General features: G+C 44.7%; 1 protein-coding gene across 10 annotated transcripts in view; it reads left to right on the forward strand.

The window, feature by feature from the left end:
* The window catches only part of TERB1 (telomere repeat binding bouquet formation protein 1), a 72,525-nt gene extending 52,561 nt beyond the window's left edge, over positions 1-19,964 (forward strand). For 6 of the 10 annotated variants that reach the window (XM_083164950.1, XM_083164957.1, XM_083164959.1 and 3 more), the window contains 8 exons: positions 3,768-4,066; positions 5,824-5,873; positions 7,874-7,948; positions 10,791-10,952; positions 11,424-11,486; positions 14,216-14,290; positions 16,250-16,313; positions 19,627-19,964. In XM_083164950.1, the coding sequence (XP_083021076.1) occupies positions 3,768-4,066; positions 5,824-5,873; positions 7,874-7,948; positions 10,791-10,952; positions 11,424-11,486; positions 14,216-14,290; positions 16,250-16,305 (780 nt within the window). In that variant the 3' untranslated portion in view covers positions 16,306-16,313; positions 19,627-19,964. The other 4 variants (XM_083164952.1, XM_083164953.1, XM_083164955.1 and 1 more) reach the window with 4 other exon arrangements.
* The last annotated feature ends 1,855 nt before the right edge of the window (positions 19,965-21,819 follow it).

The raw sequence follows: 21,819 nt of genomic DNA on the forward strand, positions 1-21,819 counted from the left end.
TCGAAGCTACCAACACTGGGAAATTCTAACTTGCTGCCTTGTGTCATTTTTCTCCATTTATTTTGGTAAACAACTGCGAGTTCACCGTGCTTCTTGCACATAATAAAAGCAGCCGATCCTCTTGGCCGGCTTGCTTCCTCCCTATCTTGCACGTTATCACAGCGTGACCCGTTATTACCCATAGTTACAGGAATAAACGTTCACAGCTTAATAGATATCGGTGGGTTATTACTTATCTGAGAGCTCCCCAAACACTCACTTCTACAGCTTCCTAGAACATCCCACAGTCAAGCAGGTGCGAAGGATACGAGGTATTATACTCAATCACCAAGCTCTCAACTAGCAGCGAACTTCTAGCCAACTTGTTTGATGCGGCACAATTTTTCCAGGGTATAACAAACTTGTTTTCCTATACCCCCAAAAATCGGATTTCTAAAGTAGCTAATCGGAAACAAGTGCGTTCCGATATATCTTCTTGTACCCTCCTAGCGGAATTAATTCCACTGAAGGGGCAGTTCCTATGTGTACGTCGGCACGTACACCCTGTCCTAACTGGACCTGTCCTATTACACTGCGCTTGGGTTGTGTCCCTCCCACACCCGTCCGCCTCAGTTCTTTTTCACACTGGGCGCTATTTACACCTAGGTCTTATGCTTATTTTTGAAATATTTCTGTACAGAAAATTTTTCCCAGGCCGGTAGCTTTTCACTAGATTCTTATGCAGGTATAAATCCCTTATAATAAGCTATAGGAATCTATTAAAATAATGCTTGAGTTGCTTGCTTATGAGAAAATGAACAAAAAGAAAACCTTATTTTCTTTTCTTAATCACCGCTTCATTCGCAGTATATTACTATACTGTTTAAATAAAGCTAGTGGTTTAAATACTGTTCACTTCTTCCTATGTGTGCTGCGTGTGCAGTACCAATGAACAGCCACGTGTGTACGTGCGCTTGTTCACAGGCCGCCGATGAATCGGCCACCCACGTGTTCTATAGTGTATTTGCAAGGTTGCGCTCGGGTTTCGCTATACGTAGTAATTGCGCCTAAATGTGGAATAAATCCCTTAACTCTGTCCGAGAGTTACGTATCAAGATGCGAAATAAATCCCGTACTTAATCCGTAAACCACGTACAAAGATGCGAAACTTTCCCGATGTGGGCACGTGCGCGCGCACCTTGCGTAATACACAATAGACGCTTTACGTTACTGCAAAAGGCCCAGGACTTGTCGCCACGTGGCGGAGTCCCTGTTTTTGCGGTAGCTAACAATAAACAATTATAGTTTTGCACAGAGGGGATCCTCTATGTACTATAATAAACACAGATTCCACGTGTGCGAACCTTATCGCACGTGGTACATATACTATAATAAACAAGCAGCCCAAGACACTATACCCCGTTAAACTACTTGTGGCAGGCAGAAGTACAGTTTACTAAACACTTAGGTATGATATGCTTTAAAACATGTGGCTTTCACTTATTGTACTCCGGGTTCAGCGCTAGCACTTCCCGAACCCCGCACCGCCGTGGAATCGGCCTATCCAGCAATGGAAACAAATAAATACTTCCACCCTTTTGCTGGTATAGGTCGATTCGCACGCCTGGTACTGAGTTCTGGACTGTGGAGCGGACGGACGAGCCCTCAATTGTTAATACCGATATTATATGACCAAGGAGACAATAAGTGGAAAGCGCAGGTTACGTAATGTGTCCGTAACCTGCTTACCCGTTATACCTAACTGCGTGCGAACAAAACGTAGCGCAGCGCAGCGTACAGTCTATTGTATGTTATACACCAATAACCGATACCTTAATAAGAGATCCTTTCGCAGGACTTTGTCTCCAATTGTGCGAATATACCTTAAAGGACAGAGTCCGCAATGTAAGGACAGAGTCCTTAATGTACCTTATCGCTATTATGCGAATAACTAGACACGACCACTGAATAGAAGTAAGGAGGTTAGAACTCCGTAAAAAGATTGTATTAAAGTCCCTAATGGACAAAAGGGGGTTACAGAAATAAGAATAAACAGGTATAACAAGTACAATACAATACAATAACAATGAATACTAAACAAACTCTGCTAAGGGGAAAGAATACAAATACAAGACACAATCAGCCAACAATAACTACAAGGATAAATACCGTGATAAATGCAACCGTTTACCGTGGTCATCTAGTATGTGAAAAGCAGTCCGGTCAGAGCTCACTATCGTTCAGGAATGAGCGATAGTCCGGTAGGAAGGTCCAGGGAAAGTAGTTGTGCCGAAGAGACCCTGGCTGCTCTGGGTCGCCTATCTTATAGGGTCAGAAGGGGGAGGTCAAAAGGCCATTCTCATTGGCCAGAGATCATATGTCCGGTCCACTGTGATTGGAGGTTAGACGCTGTACCTGGTCTGACCAGGTGCAGGGGAGTGAACTTTAAGAGTCCTTTGTTTGGTGGTTTCGGCGTCAGCAAGGATAAGAACCGGTTTGAGCTAGTTTCCTTTGTTAACTACTTACAACAGAAACTGTCTCTGGGATATGGAATATGTCCATAACTATCGGACAGTGTACATTGCGAAATATTCGCAATGACCGGAATACTTTGCATGATGAGCTGAGCGGAACGATACTAAACACGATACAGACAGATGTGTGCAGGGCTAACTAAGCTATGTGTGGCGTTCTAAACCTTTTAACTATATATCATTTCGTGTAAGTGTGTTATTATGAATTTATGTGTGATAGTATGTCTACTCTTCTGGTCCACATTGTCACACATACTCGGGTATGGAAACTTTATTTGCGCAACTCTGCGAACCAAAATGGCGGCCATACTATCACAAAATGGCGTGTGTGTACCTAGACTTCCACACCAATGAGGAGACTGTTGCAGTAGTCGAGCAGTGAGATAACCAGTGAGTGAATAATACGTTTAGTTGCACTCTGGGAAAGGAACGGCCTAATGTGAGCGATGTTGCATAGATGGAACTGACAGAATGGGGGGGGGGGGACTGTGGATAGTGGAAAGGTGGTGAGAGAGGACAGAGTCTTTGGCATAGAGGTGGTATTTATGAGCGTGGTATTTATGAGCGCATCCAACAAAAAAGTGTACAGGAAGAAGAGAAGGGAGCCTAGGACAGAATCCTGGGGGACCCCGCCAGGTAAGATGGAAGGAGGTTGGGTGCAGCCAGAGGCAGACACCAATAAGGAGTGGACCAGGCCATAACAGTGCTAGAGAGGCAAATAGGCTGGAGAGGATGAGCCACAATGTCAAAGGCAGCAGAAAGGGCCAGTAGGATAAGTAGAGAAGTGACCCCTGGACTTGGTTGCAGCAGTGATAGCTCTGTATGAAAATGTAGCAGGAGACGTTTATTACACGCAGACGCCTCCTGCTGCAGTAGTGATCTAGCCTGCGTCTTAGGACTCACCATCAGGCGACTTGCGGCATCCCATGAGGAAATCTCAGTGCAACAACAGATACCCCTGGCCTTTTTCCTACACGTAAACCGCCTCCCTGCTTCCAGTATCAGACTTATCCACTGTATCTCATGCCGTAGTGCATCCTTGGTCACAAGACCCATTCATGCACATACAGAACGTGTCCTGCTCATGTACAAAGTACCCATAATATCAAATTCAATACTTTCCTGCATAAATGTCAACTCCAGCCACACTTGAATTACTCCCATTGCTCAGAATTCAGTGTCCCCTAAAAATGTTTGCTGGTAGTTGTAGTATACCTTGGCAAGATCCTACATAATAAATGTTTCTGTATCTAGGAAAAAGTAAGAAGACCGATTTTTCCAGTTGCACAGCAGAAATCAACAGCGTCAGTCTGCCCCAGTAAATCTCCCAGTCACAGTTGCATCACTGTACAGGAGGCTCGTACACCTTTACCCTGCAGAGCTCAGAAACTCCAGTCAGACTCCTACAGAAATAATCTATGCTTGAGGGACGCAGTCACTCAGACTGCCCCAAATGATACGAGGACCGTACATGATGGCGAGCACCACTCTCAGGGCGAGACATTAGTAGAAGCTGAGCAGACCACTCAGGAGTGTTCTGTCACTACTTCAAGGTACATTTGCTGCATATTAGACACTAAAGTAAACTAATTGACAAATGCTTTCCCTACGTACATGATCATAGCTGAAGGCAGATACATGCCCGAAAAATGGCCGTGGCGCATCTCCATTTTTTTCCTACCACTTCCTGTTACCACCCCATAAGGCCCATTCCTGTCAATCAATTGGTGAATAAATATTTACTGCGAGCAGCATCGCTGGGGTACCTTGGTGTGTGCATAGTGCGATTACTGTGATAGATCGGTCAGTTACATCAACATCAGCATTGTGTACAAGCATGAGTTAGAACATCCTCAGCGTTAACGTTAATGGGGTGAAAAGATTTTTTCGATTTAAAGAAAGAAAGCACTTAAAGCCCTCATACACTATACTGAGATGTGACATACGGCCATTCCTCATTTGGGACATACATGAAGACTCCTCCAGACTGATTGAGACGTCTAACATTATATTTTCACTCTCCCTTTAATGATGTTGTTCAAACTACTGGCCTTGTAGGCAATGACATCTATGGCATGTGGTAGGCCACACCAGACAACTCATCCTATACTGTATGTAGAAACCAAAAGCAAAAAAAAATGACCAATGCCCTTAATGGATTACTTAGTAACTGTTTAAAAGAACTGTTGTGCTAAACACGTGATATGGTGACATGTTTATCATTTTCCCACATATTGTATTCCATATTTGGAGGACACATATTTGCAAGGGTATACATACGCAATACCAGCAACGGGCTGGGTAATTATACTTGCTTTCTCCCCCTTACCCTCCCTACCTGATGCCTAACACTCCCCTTCTGTAGCCTAACCTCCCCCCCCCCCCAAACCTAAACCCCTGTTAGGGAATCCAGTACAATCCTGTGAGACCCCTAGAGTCCTGGGGAAGGTCTTCTGCCCATAACAGCCACCCACTGTTCCCTTAGTGCCAGACTTGCACACCTGTGTCACATGTAAAGTAAACTGGCTGCCCACATACAGAGGGGAAACCATTTTGTGTGTCCAAATATTTATTATCCTATCAAAGAACATCACATTTTATGGGGCCTTCTGGTATTAAGCCTGCTTCCAAAAGACCTAGAGCCAGATTTAGATTTCTATGCAATGCCGATGTTCACGCAGCTGAGCATTTATTGGTAGCCTGTACACACGCCAAGGTACTCTATCAATGCCGCCTGCAATCAGCAGCAAAAATATAGTTCTATGGATTGTAGGGGGCCCCAAACCAGTATCTTGCTGAGGGTCCCCATAAAGTCTAAACCTGCCTCTGATGCAGTCCGGACGTGATGTTACTCCCTGATCACATTGCAAACTAAGGATGAGCAGCGCTGGCTGGGCACTGTGGTGGTGGGCATTATGTGTAAGAGACACTACTACTTTGGTGGGCATATCTGTGTAAAAGGTGCTACTAATCTGGTGGGCATTTTGTGTATAAGCGGCGCTACTACTGTGGTGGGCGTTGTGTGTAAGGGGCACTGTGGGGTGTAATTTGAATTAGAGCTACTACTGTGTGGCCACACCCCTTCTACTGAGACCACACCCCTATGGTGTACTTTGTCCTTTTCACTGGTGTGTGTGTGGTAGGTCGGGGGGGGGGGGGGGGGTTAGGCAGCGGTGGAAATGAGTTCCACCACCTCTCCATGACCATGTTAAGCACTGGGTATAACTATATCATTGAATAATATGAGAACAATAATGATTGTCATTTGTGGAAGCTAGTATAATGCCGTTTAATCCATTTCTCTTTACAGGTTAAACACCGGTAAACATACAACTGCAAGCAGCGCAGGAAGCAATATAGGTAACACTGCAAATTGCTCTGATTCTCTATACCGGAATAAAGAGTAACTCTGTGTATATCCAGACCACTATGGTCATTTCTTTATTTTATTTATTGAAGCAGAGGCATTGAAAATACGCATACAGAGAATACATGTAAAAAGAGCATTTCTACAGTTGCATAAAGTACAATTAAATAACGCTTATTACAGTATTGTGTCTTTCATCACTGTATATCAATCTGAATATGTCATTAGTACATAGATATAGAATGTATGAATTATGTATAAGCATTGTTATAGAAAAATTACATTGAAGAGTAATACAATGAAGAGAGAAAGAAAAAAGAATATATATATTTCTCTGACGCTCACCCGCTGGGCAGCTCAATAGGGGGATCACCCATTAAGATGCGGGTCTCGTACCACTGAGTCAGTCGCATGATATTATGGATCTGGGATTGTGTTGGGTAAGGTAGCAATAAAGCTTTCCCACGTGTTCAAAAAGGAAGCAGCTTTCTTGATCAAATATGGTTTCAATCCAATCCATACGGAAAATAAAGGTGAGTTTTTCTTTATATAGTTGAACGTTTACAGGGGTTGCTTGAATCCAATCTTGTAGGATAGTTTTTTTAGCTGCTGCACTTATTGCGAGGAGTAGTTTTCTACATCCTGGGGCAAATCTCTGTCCTTTCGGGAGGATACAGAGAACAGCCCATTCTGGAGTAAAGGGTACAAAATTAATAAAGTGGGTCTCATCATCCCTTCTAATGTAGGGTACACACCAGGACGACCCGCTCACGATGCACATCGTGAGCGGGTCGTCAGTGTCTCGTCCAACCCACTCACGGTGACGCGGGGGGGCACGACCCGCTCATGATGTGCACCGTGAGCGGGTCCGATCTGATGGCGACCCGCACCCTGCTGTATGGTCGTCATTGAGATCCTACCTGCAGCAGGTAGGATCTCAATAACGACCGACCCGCGGGACCGCGGATCGGTATCGGTCCACACCAGGACAGAAAAGGGCCCAATCAGCACACAATCTACATCCAATTGGTCGGAATTGGATCTAGATTGAGGGGATCGGGCCGTAGTCATCCTGGTGTGTACCCAGCAACCCTGAACCACTGGGCATTCCCAAAGACAATGATATAGATCCTCCGTCTCCTCCCCAGCACATCTAGGACATGTATGATAGGCAGATAAACCCATTCTGAAGCTGCTATGGGGGATAAATATGTCCTGTGATGTTTAGGAATAGCTCATGATATGTGCTAGCAGTTAATAAGGTACGAGCCTCATAACAGATCATGCATAGAAAGAGATGGAAACTGTGTCAACCATTGACGCATCCCTGGACTGACAAGGTCACGGTCCATATTTTCCCTCAAAAATCTATGATACGTAGACATGGCTTTGCGTGTAGGGGTTGGTTTGGAGAGACAATGATCTAGTGTGTTGTCACAATCTCTTTTTATTACAAAAGCAATATAATGTTGTACCTGGAATTAGGCCAGAGGGTAGGCCCGTATGGTTTCAAATTTAGCAGTTGCCTCAAGGAATGTCAGGGGCCACTATGGTCATTTTATGTAAATTAAATGTACGTCATTGCTCTTTTAGGTTTAAAATAGACTTTTTCATCCATTTAAGCCCTAACAGAAGCATAAATATTACACTAACAACAGCTGTCACTCTGCGTAATGTCGACATTTTGGCATTGTACACATTACATCAATGTCGACCTTTTGACTGTATGACTAACATCCATGTTGACATTCAGACCATATCAACATTTCCATTGTTGACATTTTGACTATGCACCTAAAATGCTTCTCCTGCTGACCTGATGTAAATGTTCATTATACTGTACACACTGGGCCTGATTCAGACACGCTCGCTAGTCAGCGTACACCCGACAAATGCCTATCCCCCTTTGGTAATAAAAGTTAGTCTAAACTGACTTGTATTACAGCCGCTGACGTCTGATGGTGCTAGTGTATAATTTTATTTCTCCAATTAGACCCCCTGACGTTGTGTGCTGATATAATCGACAAGGAGATAAGCAGCATTCTGGGCGCTGAATTGCGGTGTTCAGGTAATTACTGTAATTATTACACTTATGTCTTATGTACGTTTCTTTCAGATAGGATAGGGATGCAGATCATCGCACTTATCATTAAGACTACATTATATAGGGATGTTTTGTTATTATAAGTATCTCATACACATACAGGCAAACATCTAAAGTGCTGGCTAACGCCACATTTCAGCGGATCGGAAGAGCATAGATAATGCAGGAAGGGAGAAGTGTGAGAACCAGGCAGAAGTTATGTTTACATAAAAACTAATAACACCAAAGGTAGAAAAATAAAAGCTGCATTTTGCTTTGTGTGGAAATCAATTAAACCGGAAAATCTTCCCTGTACTCAAATTTGGTGGGTCCCTGGATGCATTTATTGATCCCCAGCGGGAGGACTTCTCTCCTGCTCAGGTGGGCTTTTTTTCAAACAGAATAATTACAGAAGGAGGTTAGGGCTAGATGTATGAAGCAGTGATAAGGGAGGAAAAGTGGCCCATGGCAACCAATCAGCACTGAAGTAACATCTATAATTTGCATAATATATACTTATGTCTGTGTGTGCGTGTACATGTGGTAGGGAATATAGGCCCTTATTCTGATCGGTGCGGCCGGATCCGAATATGCGGCCAGCACCGTGCGTCCTAAACCCCGCCTCGCCAACTCCGTCCGAACGTGGTAAGAAGTTGTCCGAACGGACCGCACGTGTATTTCTCATGAATACACCTCCTCCATCTCAGGGAACCTCCCCCATCATTCGATGGTCGCAGACCATCGAATGCAGGACCGAGTGGCCAGGCAGCTCCCGCAACCTCAGACCACACAGGCATTTCTCCGTGCAAAAGCAGGGATCTGGGCGGGCAGCTGACATCCGGCAATGTCATATGTCCGCCCCCTACACGTGCGTCACGGCCGCATTACCATACGTACGCCCAACGTTTGCATGGGAACGCCCATGAAACGCGGGGTGTAAACATATGGTAATGAGCCCAAACAGCCCTTCACACCCCTCTCCACCCCCAGTTCGTAGTGTACACATTTCATGCGGAATGTGGCCGTGCGTCCCGCTCGCACATGCGCAGAGACGCCTCTGCACATGCGCAGACACAAAACATCGGCGGCACGAACGCACGCGGATATTACCGCACCAACCAGAATAAGGGCCATAGATTGTAAGCTCCACTGGGGCAGGGACTGATGTGAATGTTCAAATATTCTCTGTAAAGTGCTGTGAAATATGTGTGCGCTATATAAGAAACTGTTAATAAATAATAAATTATACAGAGCAGTTGATTGGTTGCCATGGGCCACTTCTGATCTGGCCTCACTGCTTCATATATCTACCCCTTAATTATGGAGGAACAATTTAATTTCTGATCGTGTTTAATAAAAAAATGAAGATTGTTTGTATCAACTTTATCACCAGCATTTAGTGCCACAAAATGCAAATAGACCCTTGAAAATATAGCTTCCTGCCCATTTTATTATCAGTACCGATACAGTGCCATATCCATATTCAACCTCTACAAGGTTTCAGCCCGCCCTCCCTAAGACACAAAAGTCCAAGCAGCCTCTGGGCCGGTCCGTTGCCACGGGACGCGCGAGCGTCTCGTGCGCGCGCGCCCCTGGCGGCAGCCGGCCGCTAGTGGGTCTTGCGGTAGAAACGCCAGCCCTGCAAAGTTTCTCCATCTGTATTTCAGTAAATTAGTTATTAATTAACACATGTCATCATTACTGTGTCAGCTGTATGAATTTGCAGGTGTGAATGTGTTCCTAAAACACCAGCACTATCCATGCCACCCCGAAGCGTGGCGAGCGGCAGTGGAACGCGCCCTCCGACCTTTTCATACCCCCACTATCCACGTCGGCGTGGAGTTGATTTAATATAGTGTGGCGAGCCCGAAGCGTGGCGAGGGGACGCGGATTACTTTATATGTATTCCGCAGCTCGGTGGCTCGATACGCTCGCCACACTATATAAATACAACTCCACGTGGATAGTGGGGGAATGAAAAGGTCGGAGGATGCGTTCCGCCGCCCCGTGCGGGGCTCGCTGTGCTTCGGGTTGGCGTTGATACTGGGGGTAAAGCAAAACAATGCCATACGTACTTACAATTGTGAGCACCCATCACATGTAATACTATGCACAAATCAAATGTCATTGCATCACATCTCATATTAAGCACCCATGACATCTCAACACATGGGTGCTTGTACAATGAAATATCGCATCGCATTTGGTGCCATCCGATTCGATATTTCATTGTATAAGCACTCCTGTGCACTTAATATGGACATCGCACAGCACTATACACGCTACACGATGCGATGAGATTTTACTACGGAGAATAGCCCAGTACACTAAATGCGTACTGGGCGCTCTGCTGGGAAACAAGTACCATTAAAACTGGTCTCTGAGGACACAAAGGGGGTATAAGGGGGAGGGGAGCTACGGGCTGCTCTATCCTAAAGACCTAGTACTCCTTGGTGCCCGGTCCTCCTGACCAGGTTATACCCATTTTCCCAGCATCCACCTTGGCCTACGAAAAAGGATTTTACAGGTAAGGACCAAAAATCCCCTTATTTGTTCTCCATCAGCAATGTGTTCTCCACCACTCATGTACTCCTTTTCTTATGTGTTCTCCTTCATCCATATATACTCCACTCACGTGTTCTCCTTCACTCATATTTTCCATAAGTCGTGTTCTTCTTCACTTGTGTAATAAAGACAAATAAAGGTCATAAAGACAGTCCTGTATTACCCCTACTGATTTGTATGAGTAATATAACAATGGCCACTTCTGTATTAGATAGATCCAATCCATATTGCACACTATACAATATTCCGTTCTATTTTCCAGGCTGTTTAGCGACAGATTTGGTTATGAATAGCAGGAACTGCAGCAAGATCTTGCAGGAATGTTCGCATTTGTGTGATCGTCATAGAATTATTCTACAGGCGGAAGAGCGGTACAAGAAGGAATTCAAGACAGTAATGCGTGGCACCAGATGCTCCACATCATGTAATGACTGACTTATATTTCATATCAAGTTATTCAAATGTGTTTGCAAAATCTAACTTTGGGCCTAATTCAGCTTCACTTTTCAGTTGTAGTTTTGCGAAAAACTTGCAAAACTGCAACTGCTTTCTTTAACATGCTGATATATTGTGAGGAATGTCATTTAATAACCATTATTTATTAATTCTTTGAATATTGTGTATAGTAGTGTAAACACTCCTCTTTGTCGGAATCGGGATTATAATCAGTCCTCTGTGTATGACCAGCTCCCATCTGTCAGCTTCCACCGGTTTGAAATCTCCGGAGCATATAAATACTTCTGATATCTCCACTTAACTTGGAAGTACATGCAGGGCGGCAGCTGCCACATATGATAGTAATTAAACATTTCCAAATAGTATTGTCTGGGTAACACATAAAAGTAAATGTAATAAAATACAACTTCATAGACTTTATTTGTTCTTTATTTTACAGATACACAGCTGACACCTATTAGAAGAGCAGGGGCGGTTCTTCAGAATGAACCAAATTCCAACCGTGAGTAGTTTATTGTGACCACTTACCACAACTATATGGCATACAATGTATGTATTATCTAATGTATGTATGTATTATTTAACCCTTTGAGTGCCAAGAGAAAGTGTCAAAATAGGTGTGAAAAATTTATCAAGGATCACATTTACAATGCGATCTGGACGGAATATTACCGCCACTATCGGTGGGATGTATCATCCCCCAAGCGCAGGGACAGGGCTCCGGAGGCAGCTCATCCCTGCGATGTGGTGAGCTGGGCGCCGGGGGGGTCTGTGCACGCGCGGTTTCCTCTGACCCCCCACTGACCTCACTACCCCAACGGCAGTGTGGTCCATTGCCCATCTCAGAATGGTGGTAGCCCAGGGTTTCGAAGCAGCTGCTGCCCAATGTTGATACATCGGGCAGCTTCGCATCCCCCATAGAAACCTATGGGGGATGTGGTCGTCGGTGGTGCAGGAGGAATCACAGCAGGGATCTCTCCTGGTACATTCCAGTGATACTTAATTTTTGCGGCTTTTCCCCGAAAACATCCACAAATATTGAATGATACATAGGCCCCTAAATCCTTTGAGTGCCAACGTTGCTGTGAGAGATCATCAAAATATCTGATAAATATACCAGTGTGGCTCACAGCTCTGCTTAATATCCCAGTGTGTCTCACAGCTCTGCTAAATATCCCAGTGTGGCTCACAGCTCTGCTAAATATCCCAGTGTGGCTCACAGCTCTGCTAAATATCCCAGTGTGGCTCACAGCTCTGCTAAATATCCCAGTGTGGCTCACAGCTCTGCTAAATATCCCAGTGTGGCTCACAGCTCTGCTAAATATCCCAGTGTGGCTCACAGCTCTGCTAAATATCCCAGTGTGGCTCACAGCTCTGCTAAATATCCCAGTGTGGCTCACAGCTCTGCTAAATATCCCAGTGTGGCTCACAGCTCTGCTAAATATACCGGTGTGGCTCACAGCTCTGCTAAATATACCAGTGCTGCTCACAGCTCTGATAAATATACCGGTGTGGCTCACAGCTCTTCTAAATATACCAGTGTGGCTCACAGCTCTGCTAAATATACCGGTGTGGCTCACAGCTCTGCTAAATATACCGGTGTTGCTCACAGCTCTGATAAATATACGGGTGTGGCTCACAGCTCTGCTAAATATACCAGTGTGGCTCACAGCTCTGCTAAATATCCCAGTGTGGCTCACAGCTCTGCTAAATATCCCAGTGTGGCTCACAGCTCTGCTAAATATACCAGTGTGGCTCACAGCTCTGCTAAATATACCAGTGTGGCTCACAGCTCTGCTAAATATACCGGTGTGGCTCACAGCTCTGCTAAATATACCAGTGTGGCTCACAGCTCTGCTAAATATCCCAGTGTGGCTCACAGCTCTGCTAAATATCCCAGTGTGGCTCACAGCTCTGCTAAATATACCAGTGTGGCTCACAGCTCTGCTAAATATCCCAGTGTGGCTCACAGCTCTGCTAAATATCCCAGTGTGGCTCACAGCTCTGCTAAATATCCCAGTGTGGCTCACAGCTCTGCTAAATATCCCAGTGTGGCTCACAGCTCTGCTAAATATACTGGTGTGTCTCACAGCTCTGCTAAATATACCGGTGTGGCTCACAGCTCTGCTAAATATACCGGTGTGGCTCACAGCTCTGCTAAATATACCAGTGTGGTCACAGCTCTGACAAATATACCGGTGTGGCTCACAGCTCTGCTAAATATACCAGTGTGGCTCACAGCTCTGCTAAATATACCGGTGTGGCTCACAGCTCTGCTAAATATCCCAGTGTGGCTCACAGCTCTGCTAAATATCCCAGTGTGGCTCACAGATCTGCTAAATATACCGGTGTGACTAATGACACTGTCAACCTAACCCATGTCGACCTAAAGTCTTGCCGACCTTACTGCATGTCAACCTATCTGCTTGTCGACCTACTTGGTGGTGACCCAATGACTGTATCCCATATTAGTATCTACTAACATTAGGATAACAAGGCCATATTGTTATATGCACTAATTTGGGATTTCAAATTTGTCTATTCGTACAACCTCATAAATGTATTCCTTTTGTGGAACTTTCACTAACCCCTCCAACAGATCAGGATCTATTAAAAAGACCGTAAATTATATTGTTATGTATTATAATGATTATTCTCAACTAAGAGTATCGGCTTTTAGGTGTAGTCATTTTTATTGTATTAAGAATTTTTATGTTATTGTACCGGCCGGCCGGAAAAATCAATAGACTAGCGGAGTTTCCATACTCTTTGTTTTTCTGCTTTAATTTATGTGGTTCGAGTATTGACATCAGATTGCTGCTTGAATAAAAGACTATACTGATTATATTGCGTTTTTAAAACTCTAGTCTGTAGCTCACAGCCATATTTTGTTTTAGCTATTCAGCAAGCATGAAGACCAACCAGAAGTAGTGGCTTCTGAGGAGTCCTCCTACCAACACCTTCTTTCTGCAGCATAACAGAGAACCTAAAGGCCACTTTGGCTTACTAGTCCCCAAATGCTGGGTATAACTAATGCCATCTCCAGATGGCGTTAGGTAGCGGAAAGAAGTTATGCTTTCTGATGGTTGTTAAAATTAACTTCTGCCACCCAAGGATTTATCCCAGAGTCATAAGTCCTTTAGCTGTTAGGACAATTATTTGGGCAAACAACACTCCTGTATGAGACTCTTCCAGTTTGCCAAAATAAAAACTTCTATCTGTATATTACAGGAATCCTGCTGACTCCTATAAGGAAGGTAGTTAATGAGGACAAACCTCACAAAAAAGCAGTGTGTTTCTTGCCCAGTGAGTATGCTGATAGACATCTAAAGCGATTCAATTTAGTTTTAGATTATACCATTAATAGCTTAAATAAAGCTTTGTTTTTTTTTATGCTTCTTCTCTAGGTCATATTTTATGACGAGCTTAACTCTACTTTGTGCCTACTTATACCGCTTTCAGACCGCACTCTAGACCCGGGTTATTGCAGTGTCCTAGCGGCCCCAACACGGGTCTGGGTGCGGTCTGAAAGAGCTACCACGGGTCGAGCAACACGGGAGTTCAACCCTGGTAATGACCAGGGTTGAACACGGCTCTTATCCGTGTCAAGTGCAGTGTGAACGAGTGCCTGGGTTGAGCGACCCGGGTCCCGTTCACAGTATGGAGTAGGCAGCTCTGTCAGCTCCAAGTGCTGCCTCCTCCCAAGCCACCCCCCCCCCCCCCCCCCCCTCGGAGTCTATGAGCTGATGGTCCCCTCTTTACATGGGTACAAGAATTTAAAAAATCGGCCCTTGGGAACCGGAGATATCTGACTTCAAATCAGTGGTCCCCATCCAAGTCTATTAATTGCTCTTCCCAGTCAGATATTTCAGGTTCTGTCTGTTCTATTCCAAAAGTTGGGACTCTCCCCCTTTGATGGACACTAGTAGCTTGTCTCTACTGTTCCCAGAACCAGAGATATCAGCCTTCCAGCAGCTGGTTACTGCTCCAGCTCCACACACCTGGTATGTAGTTTTAAATTCTCGTTGGCAGATTGCTCTGCCTCCTGAACTCTGATCCCCTAGTCCCCAATACCATTTGGTAGGTGGGATTCTCTAGTTTTTAATTCCAGTAAAATCTAAGAAATCTATTTCCAGGAACTGGAGATATCTGCAGTCAAGCAAGCTGTCCTCCCACCAGAAAATTATAAATAATAAGCCCACTCCACTATACACCCCTCCTCTGCATATTAAACATCCTCTACCACCCTGGAAGTTATGTATCAGGGGCCCTTCATTCAGCCCAATGCCCCCCTCTCCCACCCCATCTCCCACCATCTGTGCAGTAAAGGGGTAATTAGTGGAAATTACTGATCCAGGCCCTATATTCTGAGCAGTTGATATAATACCCCCTACCACCCACGGGACATCAAAGCTTCCCCCACCCCTACCACTGGAGGATCGGTAGGGGCCCCAATTTTGTATTATTATTATTTATATACATTTGGTCTATCTATAATACTTTAACTGACCCGGCATATACTGAATCACCTAAGTGTCCATCTCTGTGCTTTGCTCCGCCCCTCTGGAAACCCCCTTCTGAAAATCCTGCATTTGCCCCTGGCCCCACCTGCAGTGCAGCATGGTTTTGTCCTTAATATCTGTTCATACCAAATGTGGGATGCAAGAGAATATATGGGAAGAATTTTATTTACTTGTCCAGTATTTAAACATGATCTCATAATGCTTTTTATAGACGTAAGTATAACTGTACAGTCTATTTCTACATTCAATTCCGATTCCGTGGGACCGCTCATCGGGATCGAATCAGGATCGGGTGCTGCAGAGCACAGTGCGTCTTGCACTATGGGTCTGATTTTTTTTTCTCTTTAATGGACAAACCCATGTGCACTGCAGGGGGGCAGATGTATCATGTGCAGAGAGAGTTAGATTTGGGTGGGGTTTGTACATCAAACTGAAATCTATATAGCAGTGTAAAAATAAAGCAGCAAGTATTTACCCTGCACAGAAATAAAATAACACCCACATCTATTTCTCTCTGCACATGTTACATCTGCCCCACCTGCAGTGCACATGGTTTTGTCCATTAGAGAGAGAATTTGCTTTTGCATGTGAACCAGAATCATGCCCTATGTGCTATGCGATATTGACTATATAGGCAAAATCAATAGTGACTATTATACTCTTAATACTAAGGATACTCTTAATACTAAGGAAATGGCTATCCAGTGGTTTTAATGGAAATTTATTTTGAAAATAAAATCAGGTTCAGAGCTGCCGCACAGCAAAGGATCACATGGAACACGGCACAAAATTCTTTGAAAGTTCAGGTACAGAAAAGCTTTTTACTTTGTACATACAATGATAATATCAGATAGTTCCGTAGATTACACAGATGGTTTCTGATCTCTCTGGTGGTTTCTGAAGTGCTGGTTATTTTGCCGTTTCCTGAACTATCTCAGATACCACAATTTGTATAGATATATTTCTATATATATATACATATATATAACCTGGTTTAGGATGTAGACAATTAGTGTAGATGCGTCTGCACTGTGAGATCAGCAGAACGCACATTACTGTAATGTTGCTGCTTTTTCTCTTATTGCCATAAAGGACTGCTGATGTTACTACGCTCACAATTCTCAGTACAATCCTGTAAACACTAATCCAGAAACAGAAACCCATCTCCTATTGGACAATTGTATGGCGCTGAGCACCTGCACACGGCAGCATAGGCAAATCTAAGGGGTGGTCCGGGGGTGCACTGGACCACCCATTAGACTGCCCGGCTGTTCTGCACTTTTAAATAGAATCAAACCAGAAACATGGCCACGGGAGGGCTGTGCGCATGCCCGACTGCACGCAGCTCCTCCCATGGTCCTTTGCAGAGCATGAGTCTCTGTCCTCATCGTGCTGCTGCAGGCTAGCGTGTACAGGGTCCGGGTTTCACGCGGTGGCGGCAGGGATTGCCAGTCCTGGACGACACAGAAAACAGTAAGTGAAAGTGAAAATTCTTGGGAAAAAAAATATATATATATATATATATATATATATATATATAGGGGAGTGACTTGCCCCTGTTAAGCCATGCCCCTCAAATGAGGCCACACCCCCGCGCAAATCCATTATGTGTAGTCTGGGACCACTCATTAGCATATTTCTAAATTCGCCTATGTAGGGCAGGTCTTATCTGTCAGTGACCATGAGGGTCTAATAAGGGAGCCAGAGATTGTCTGTTCTCCAATAACAGCTCTTTCACACCAAAACACCTGGGTCCAAACTAGGGGGGTTATTCAGTCATGATCGCTTTTATGCTAACTTGCAAAGCCCTGCAATCAGATTGCCACCACCCTGCCAGAGTGAAATCCCGCCCTGTGCAAGTCTGTGAATGGCTTGCGGAAATCACGCCGAATGCCGATAAGCTGCAAATCCATTCGCAACTCACTCGTCATCTAATGATTTTTCCAGTGTATGCAGTTTGTGCGTAGCCCAAATCCTACTCTACCTGTGCGATAGAAACAGGCTGATTGAGGCCAGAGCTGATGTCACACTCCCTCCCTAAAAACTCCTCGGCACTCCTCTGACACTCCTCAAACGCCGGCTTCCACAGAATGGCTGAAAATTCACAGGGCAGCGATCAGGTCTGAATAACCCCCTATCAAGCCATGTCACAGCAGCTTAAAACCCTATCAAGCCATGTCACAGCAGCTTAAACCCCTATCAAGCCATGTCACAGCAGCTTAGAACCCTGTTCACAACACAGGCTTGGCCTTGGTTATTGCCGGGTCTTCCCCGAACTGGCAATTGGAAATGTCATATTAAGGAAGGTGGGAAAGTTCCCTGCTTTCCCTGGAGGCCTCCCTTTGCCACCGACAACAGCGTACAAGGAGGAGGGGGCAGCAAAGTAGTGAAGTGTGCCTCAGAGGAAAGTATGGAGGTGAGAAGATCCACAGCAGCCACCTGCATCAAGTACAACAAGGATCCTCATAGACATCCTTGATTTTTTGACAGCCAGACTTGGTGACGTGCTTGCCTAAAGCTGCCTAATGGTAGAGCTGGCCCTGTATATTAGGTGATATTTGTCAAGCTAAATGTTTCCAGTGTATTAATGTGACATGTTGATGCTGCCCACACTTCTGCTGAGTCAGGTTTTTAATGTTTTAATGTTTATCATGGCTCTGCCAAGGAGTGTTCATTATTTATTTATTTACAGGTTTGTATATAGTGCTTTACAATTGGAAGTTAATGTGTGTATTCATCTAGCACCCTGCATCTCTCAAACTCGTGCAGTTCCTATTCCCTGCCTGGGGTGTCACTCTCTGCTGTGTTACTTTTAGTACAAGTCTGGTCTGCATATCAGTGCTTAAATACAGACCACACTGTGCTAGAAGCACCCCCCAAAAAATAATACTGCTAGTACATGCATGGTTATAATACTAGATTAAGAAAGGCAATGCACTGTAGAAAATACACCCTAGTCCTGTGCGGTATAGTGTAACATTTGTAGAATGAATATTTCAAGGGGGTTATTCTATTCTGGTTCACTTGCAAAGGCAAATTCACTCTCAGATGGACAAAACCATGGGGGTTATTCTAGTTCATTCTTTCTGACAAAATCCTTCTTAGATGGACAAAACCATGTGCACTGCAGGTGGGGCAGATGTAACTTGTGCAGAGAGAATTAGATTTGGGTGGGGTTTTTCTTTAAAGTGAGATCTATATTGCAGTGTAAAATAAAGCAGCCAGTATTTTCCCTGCACAGAAACAAAATAACTCACCCAAATCTAACTCTATCTGCACATGTTACATCTGCCCCCCTGCAGTGCACATGGTTTTGTCCATCTAAGAAGGATTTTGTCAGAAAGAATGAACTAGAATAAACCCCCATGTGCACTGCAGGTGGGGCAGATGTAACATGTGCAGAAAGAGTTATATTTGGGTGGGGTGTGTACTTCAAACTGATATCTATATTTCAGTGTAAAAATAAAGCAGCCAGTAGTTACCCTGCACAGAAACAAAATAACTCACCCAAATCTAACTTTGCACATGTTAAATCTGCCCCGCCTGCAATGCAGCATGATTTTGTCCATCTGAGAGTGAATTTGCCTTTGCGTGTAAACCAGAATAACCCCCCAAGTGCACAGACTGGAGCGTGATCTCAAGAGGAGGGGGTAGGCCACTGGGCAGATGGGGCCATCTGTACCCTTGTGGACCAGTCTGACCCTGAATTCGGACTATGCCCTATACAGATTCTATCCATTAACACATACCTATCTGTATTCTGTCCCGAACTGGAAATAATCACCAGTGTTTACAAACTATTTTTCTGGACTTATCAGCTCATATCATTGACTTTTGAAGGGTATGGGGAGAGGAGGGAGGGGGGAGATGTTTAAAGTTCTCTGGACTTTTTGGTTTTATTTACATTTTAGGAAACCTAAATATTTGCAGACCCGGACCGCTGTATATACAGAGCATTGCATTTGTCACAAGCTAAGCACCAACACACACATCTTCCACCCTCCTGCTGTTCTTTCAGACCCCAACTGTGTGGGGTGTTTGCATATTTTGGTTATGTTTTTGGTCATATATTATGCACAATATGTTTTATATTAAACGGACAATCACTTTTGTTAAAAGAAAAACTCTGACAGCGAGCGTTGTACAACCAGAATCCCAGAAGCCCCGAGCAGAGCATACCACAGAAGGGAACTCGCAAAGATTTCACACAGAGAGAAATTACTGATCTGTTGGACGGAGTGAAATCGTTTGGCTGACGCTGGAATGCTGTTCTGTGGTCTTACCCATTTCAGAAAGGAAAGAGAAATGTTGATTTAGTTCAAAAGTACAAATTGTTAGAGCTGCAGGAATAATATGCATATTTCTATTTGTGGTAAAAAAAAATCCACATCAAATGGAATGGCGCTTCTGGTGTAGTAGTAGACAGCCATGAATAAAGTACACACAATAAAAACCAAGTGACTGCTTTTATTAGTCCTGTTAAGACCAGTGACAATATCAATCCTGCATGTGAGCGTTTCTTTCTTCAGGTATTACCAGCATTGGATAGCAGAGGTCGGTTTGTCTAGACAATGTGTTGCAGAAAAGACTAATAATCCATGTACTGTTCAAATATAAATCACTGCTTACAAGTTAAAGGCCAGACACAAACTATATTTTATCTGATGTCGCTTACTGTGAATAGCAATGACTGCAGAATAAGCTGCAGTAATGCTTATTGCCAATCCCTTTATTATTATTACCAGTTATTTATATAGCGCACGCATATTCCGCAGCGCTTTACAGAGTATATATGAGTACACTCACATCAGTCCCTGCCCCAGTGGAGCTTACAATCTATATTCCCTACCACACGTACACGCACACACCATACTTGCCTACTTTTGAAAACTAGTTTCAGGGAGATTATAGTTGGTAGTAGAATTTTGCACAGTGTCCCATTGAGGGGTCGTGTCATGCTCCACCCAAAGGGTGTGTCTAGTTCCATATATGGAGAGATTGTGAAAGGAGATTGTGACCGTGGCACCTAGAACGTGGGTGCTACATCTGAGAGGAATCTTTTAAAATGACATATCCAAATGTAGATGAGCCCCAGAGCAGTTAGTACGAGCTACCATACTTTGTAAGGAGCTGGGAATGGTGCCGATGATTCAATGTAAATGTATCTATCTCTCATTCCTTTTTTCCCCAATAATGTAACAGTGTAATGTGGGCTAGGAGAAATGAGGGAGATTTCTAGACTAATGAGGGAGAGACAGAGATTGCTGCTATTTCAGGGAGTCTCCTGCAGAATGCAGGAGGGTAGGCAGCTATGGCACACACGCACACACACACACACACATTCTAGGGTTGATTTTGTTGGGAGTCAATTAATCTACCAGTGTATTTTTGGATTGTGGGAGGAAACCGGAGTACCCAGAGGAAACCTATGCAAGAACAGGGAGAATATACAAACTCCACACAGTTAGGGCCATAGCGGGAAACGAACACATGCTAATGCTAACCATTACACCATCCATGTTGCCCTTTATGTTCTAAGGAAGTAAACAAAAAGAACATCCAAATCAGTATACGGTCAGCACTCGCTTTGTGTACATTCAGGGCCGTCTTAACATTAGGAAGGGCCCCTGGGCAACCTAGTTCCCTAGTTCACCCCCCCCCCCCAAATTAGTTTGCCCAGGAGCCCACAGTCACCTCCCCAACCCTCACCTCTCTGGCTCCGTGCGGCAGCCAGTCAGCTTCCGGCGGCCGGGGATCCGATCATCGTCGCTGGGGGATCCGGGCAGCGGGATCAGGGCAGCGGCGGTAGCTAGGAGCCTGCCCTGAAGTGGCAAAGCGCTATTAACTGGCGGGGCGGGAAGCGCTGTTGCATTTGAAAAGACTGGCCAGACGCTGATTGGCTGAATTCAGCCAATCAGCGTCCGGCCAGTCTATTCAAATGCAACAGCGCTTCCCGCCCCGCCGGCAAATAGAGCTTCGCCGAATCAGGCTTCTAGCTACCGCCACCGCCCTGATCCCCCTGCCCAGATCCCCAAGCGAGGGTGAGCGGATTCCCGGACCCCGGCCACCATCTTTCCCATTGGGCTGGGCCGGGGGCCCCTAGGGCCCCCGGGCAACTGCCCATCGTGCCCAATGGGAAAGACGGCCCTGTGTACATTGAGGGGCAGATTTATTAACAAATGTTATTATACGCAACGAGTTTATAATAAATGATCCAACCAGCTCCCAACTGTCATTTTTCAAACAATACAGGTAGAATGTCGGGTGCAATCAGTGTAGATAATATATCAATTACTAGCAGCGCCCATATAT

Source organism: Crinia signifera, chromosome 11 (assembly GCF_055691185.1).
Source record: "Crinia signifera chromosome 11, ASM5569118v1, whole genome shotgun sequence".
Classification (NCBI taxonomy): domain Eukaryota; kingdom Metazoa; phylum Chordata; class Amphibia; order Anura; family Myobatrachidae; genus Crinia; species Crinia signifera.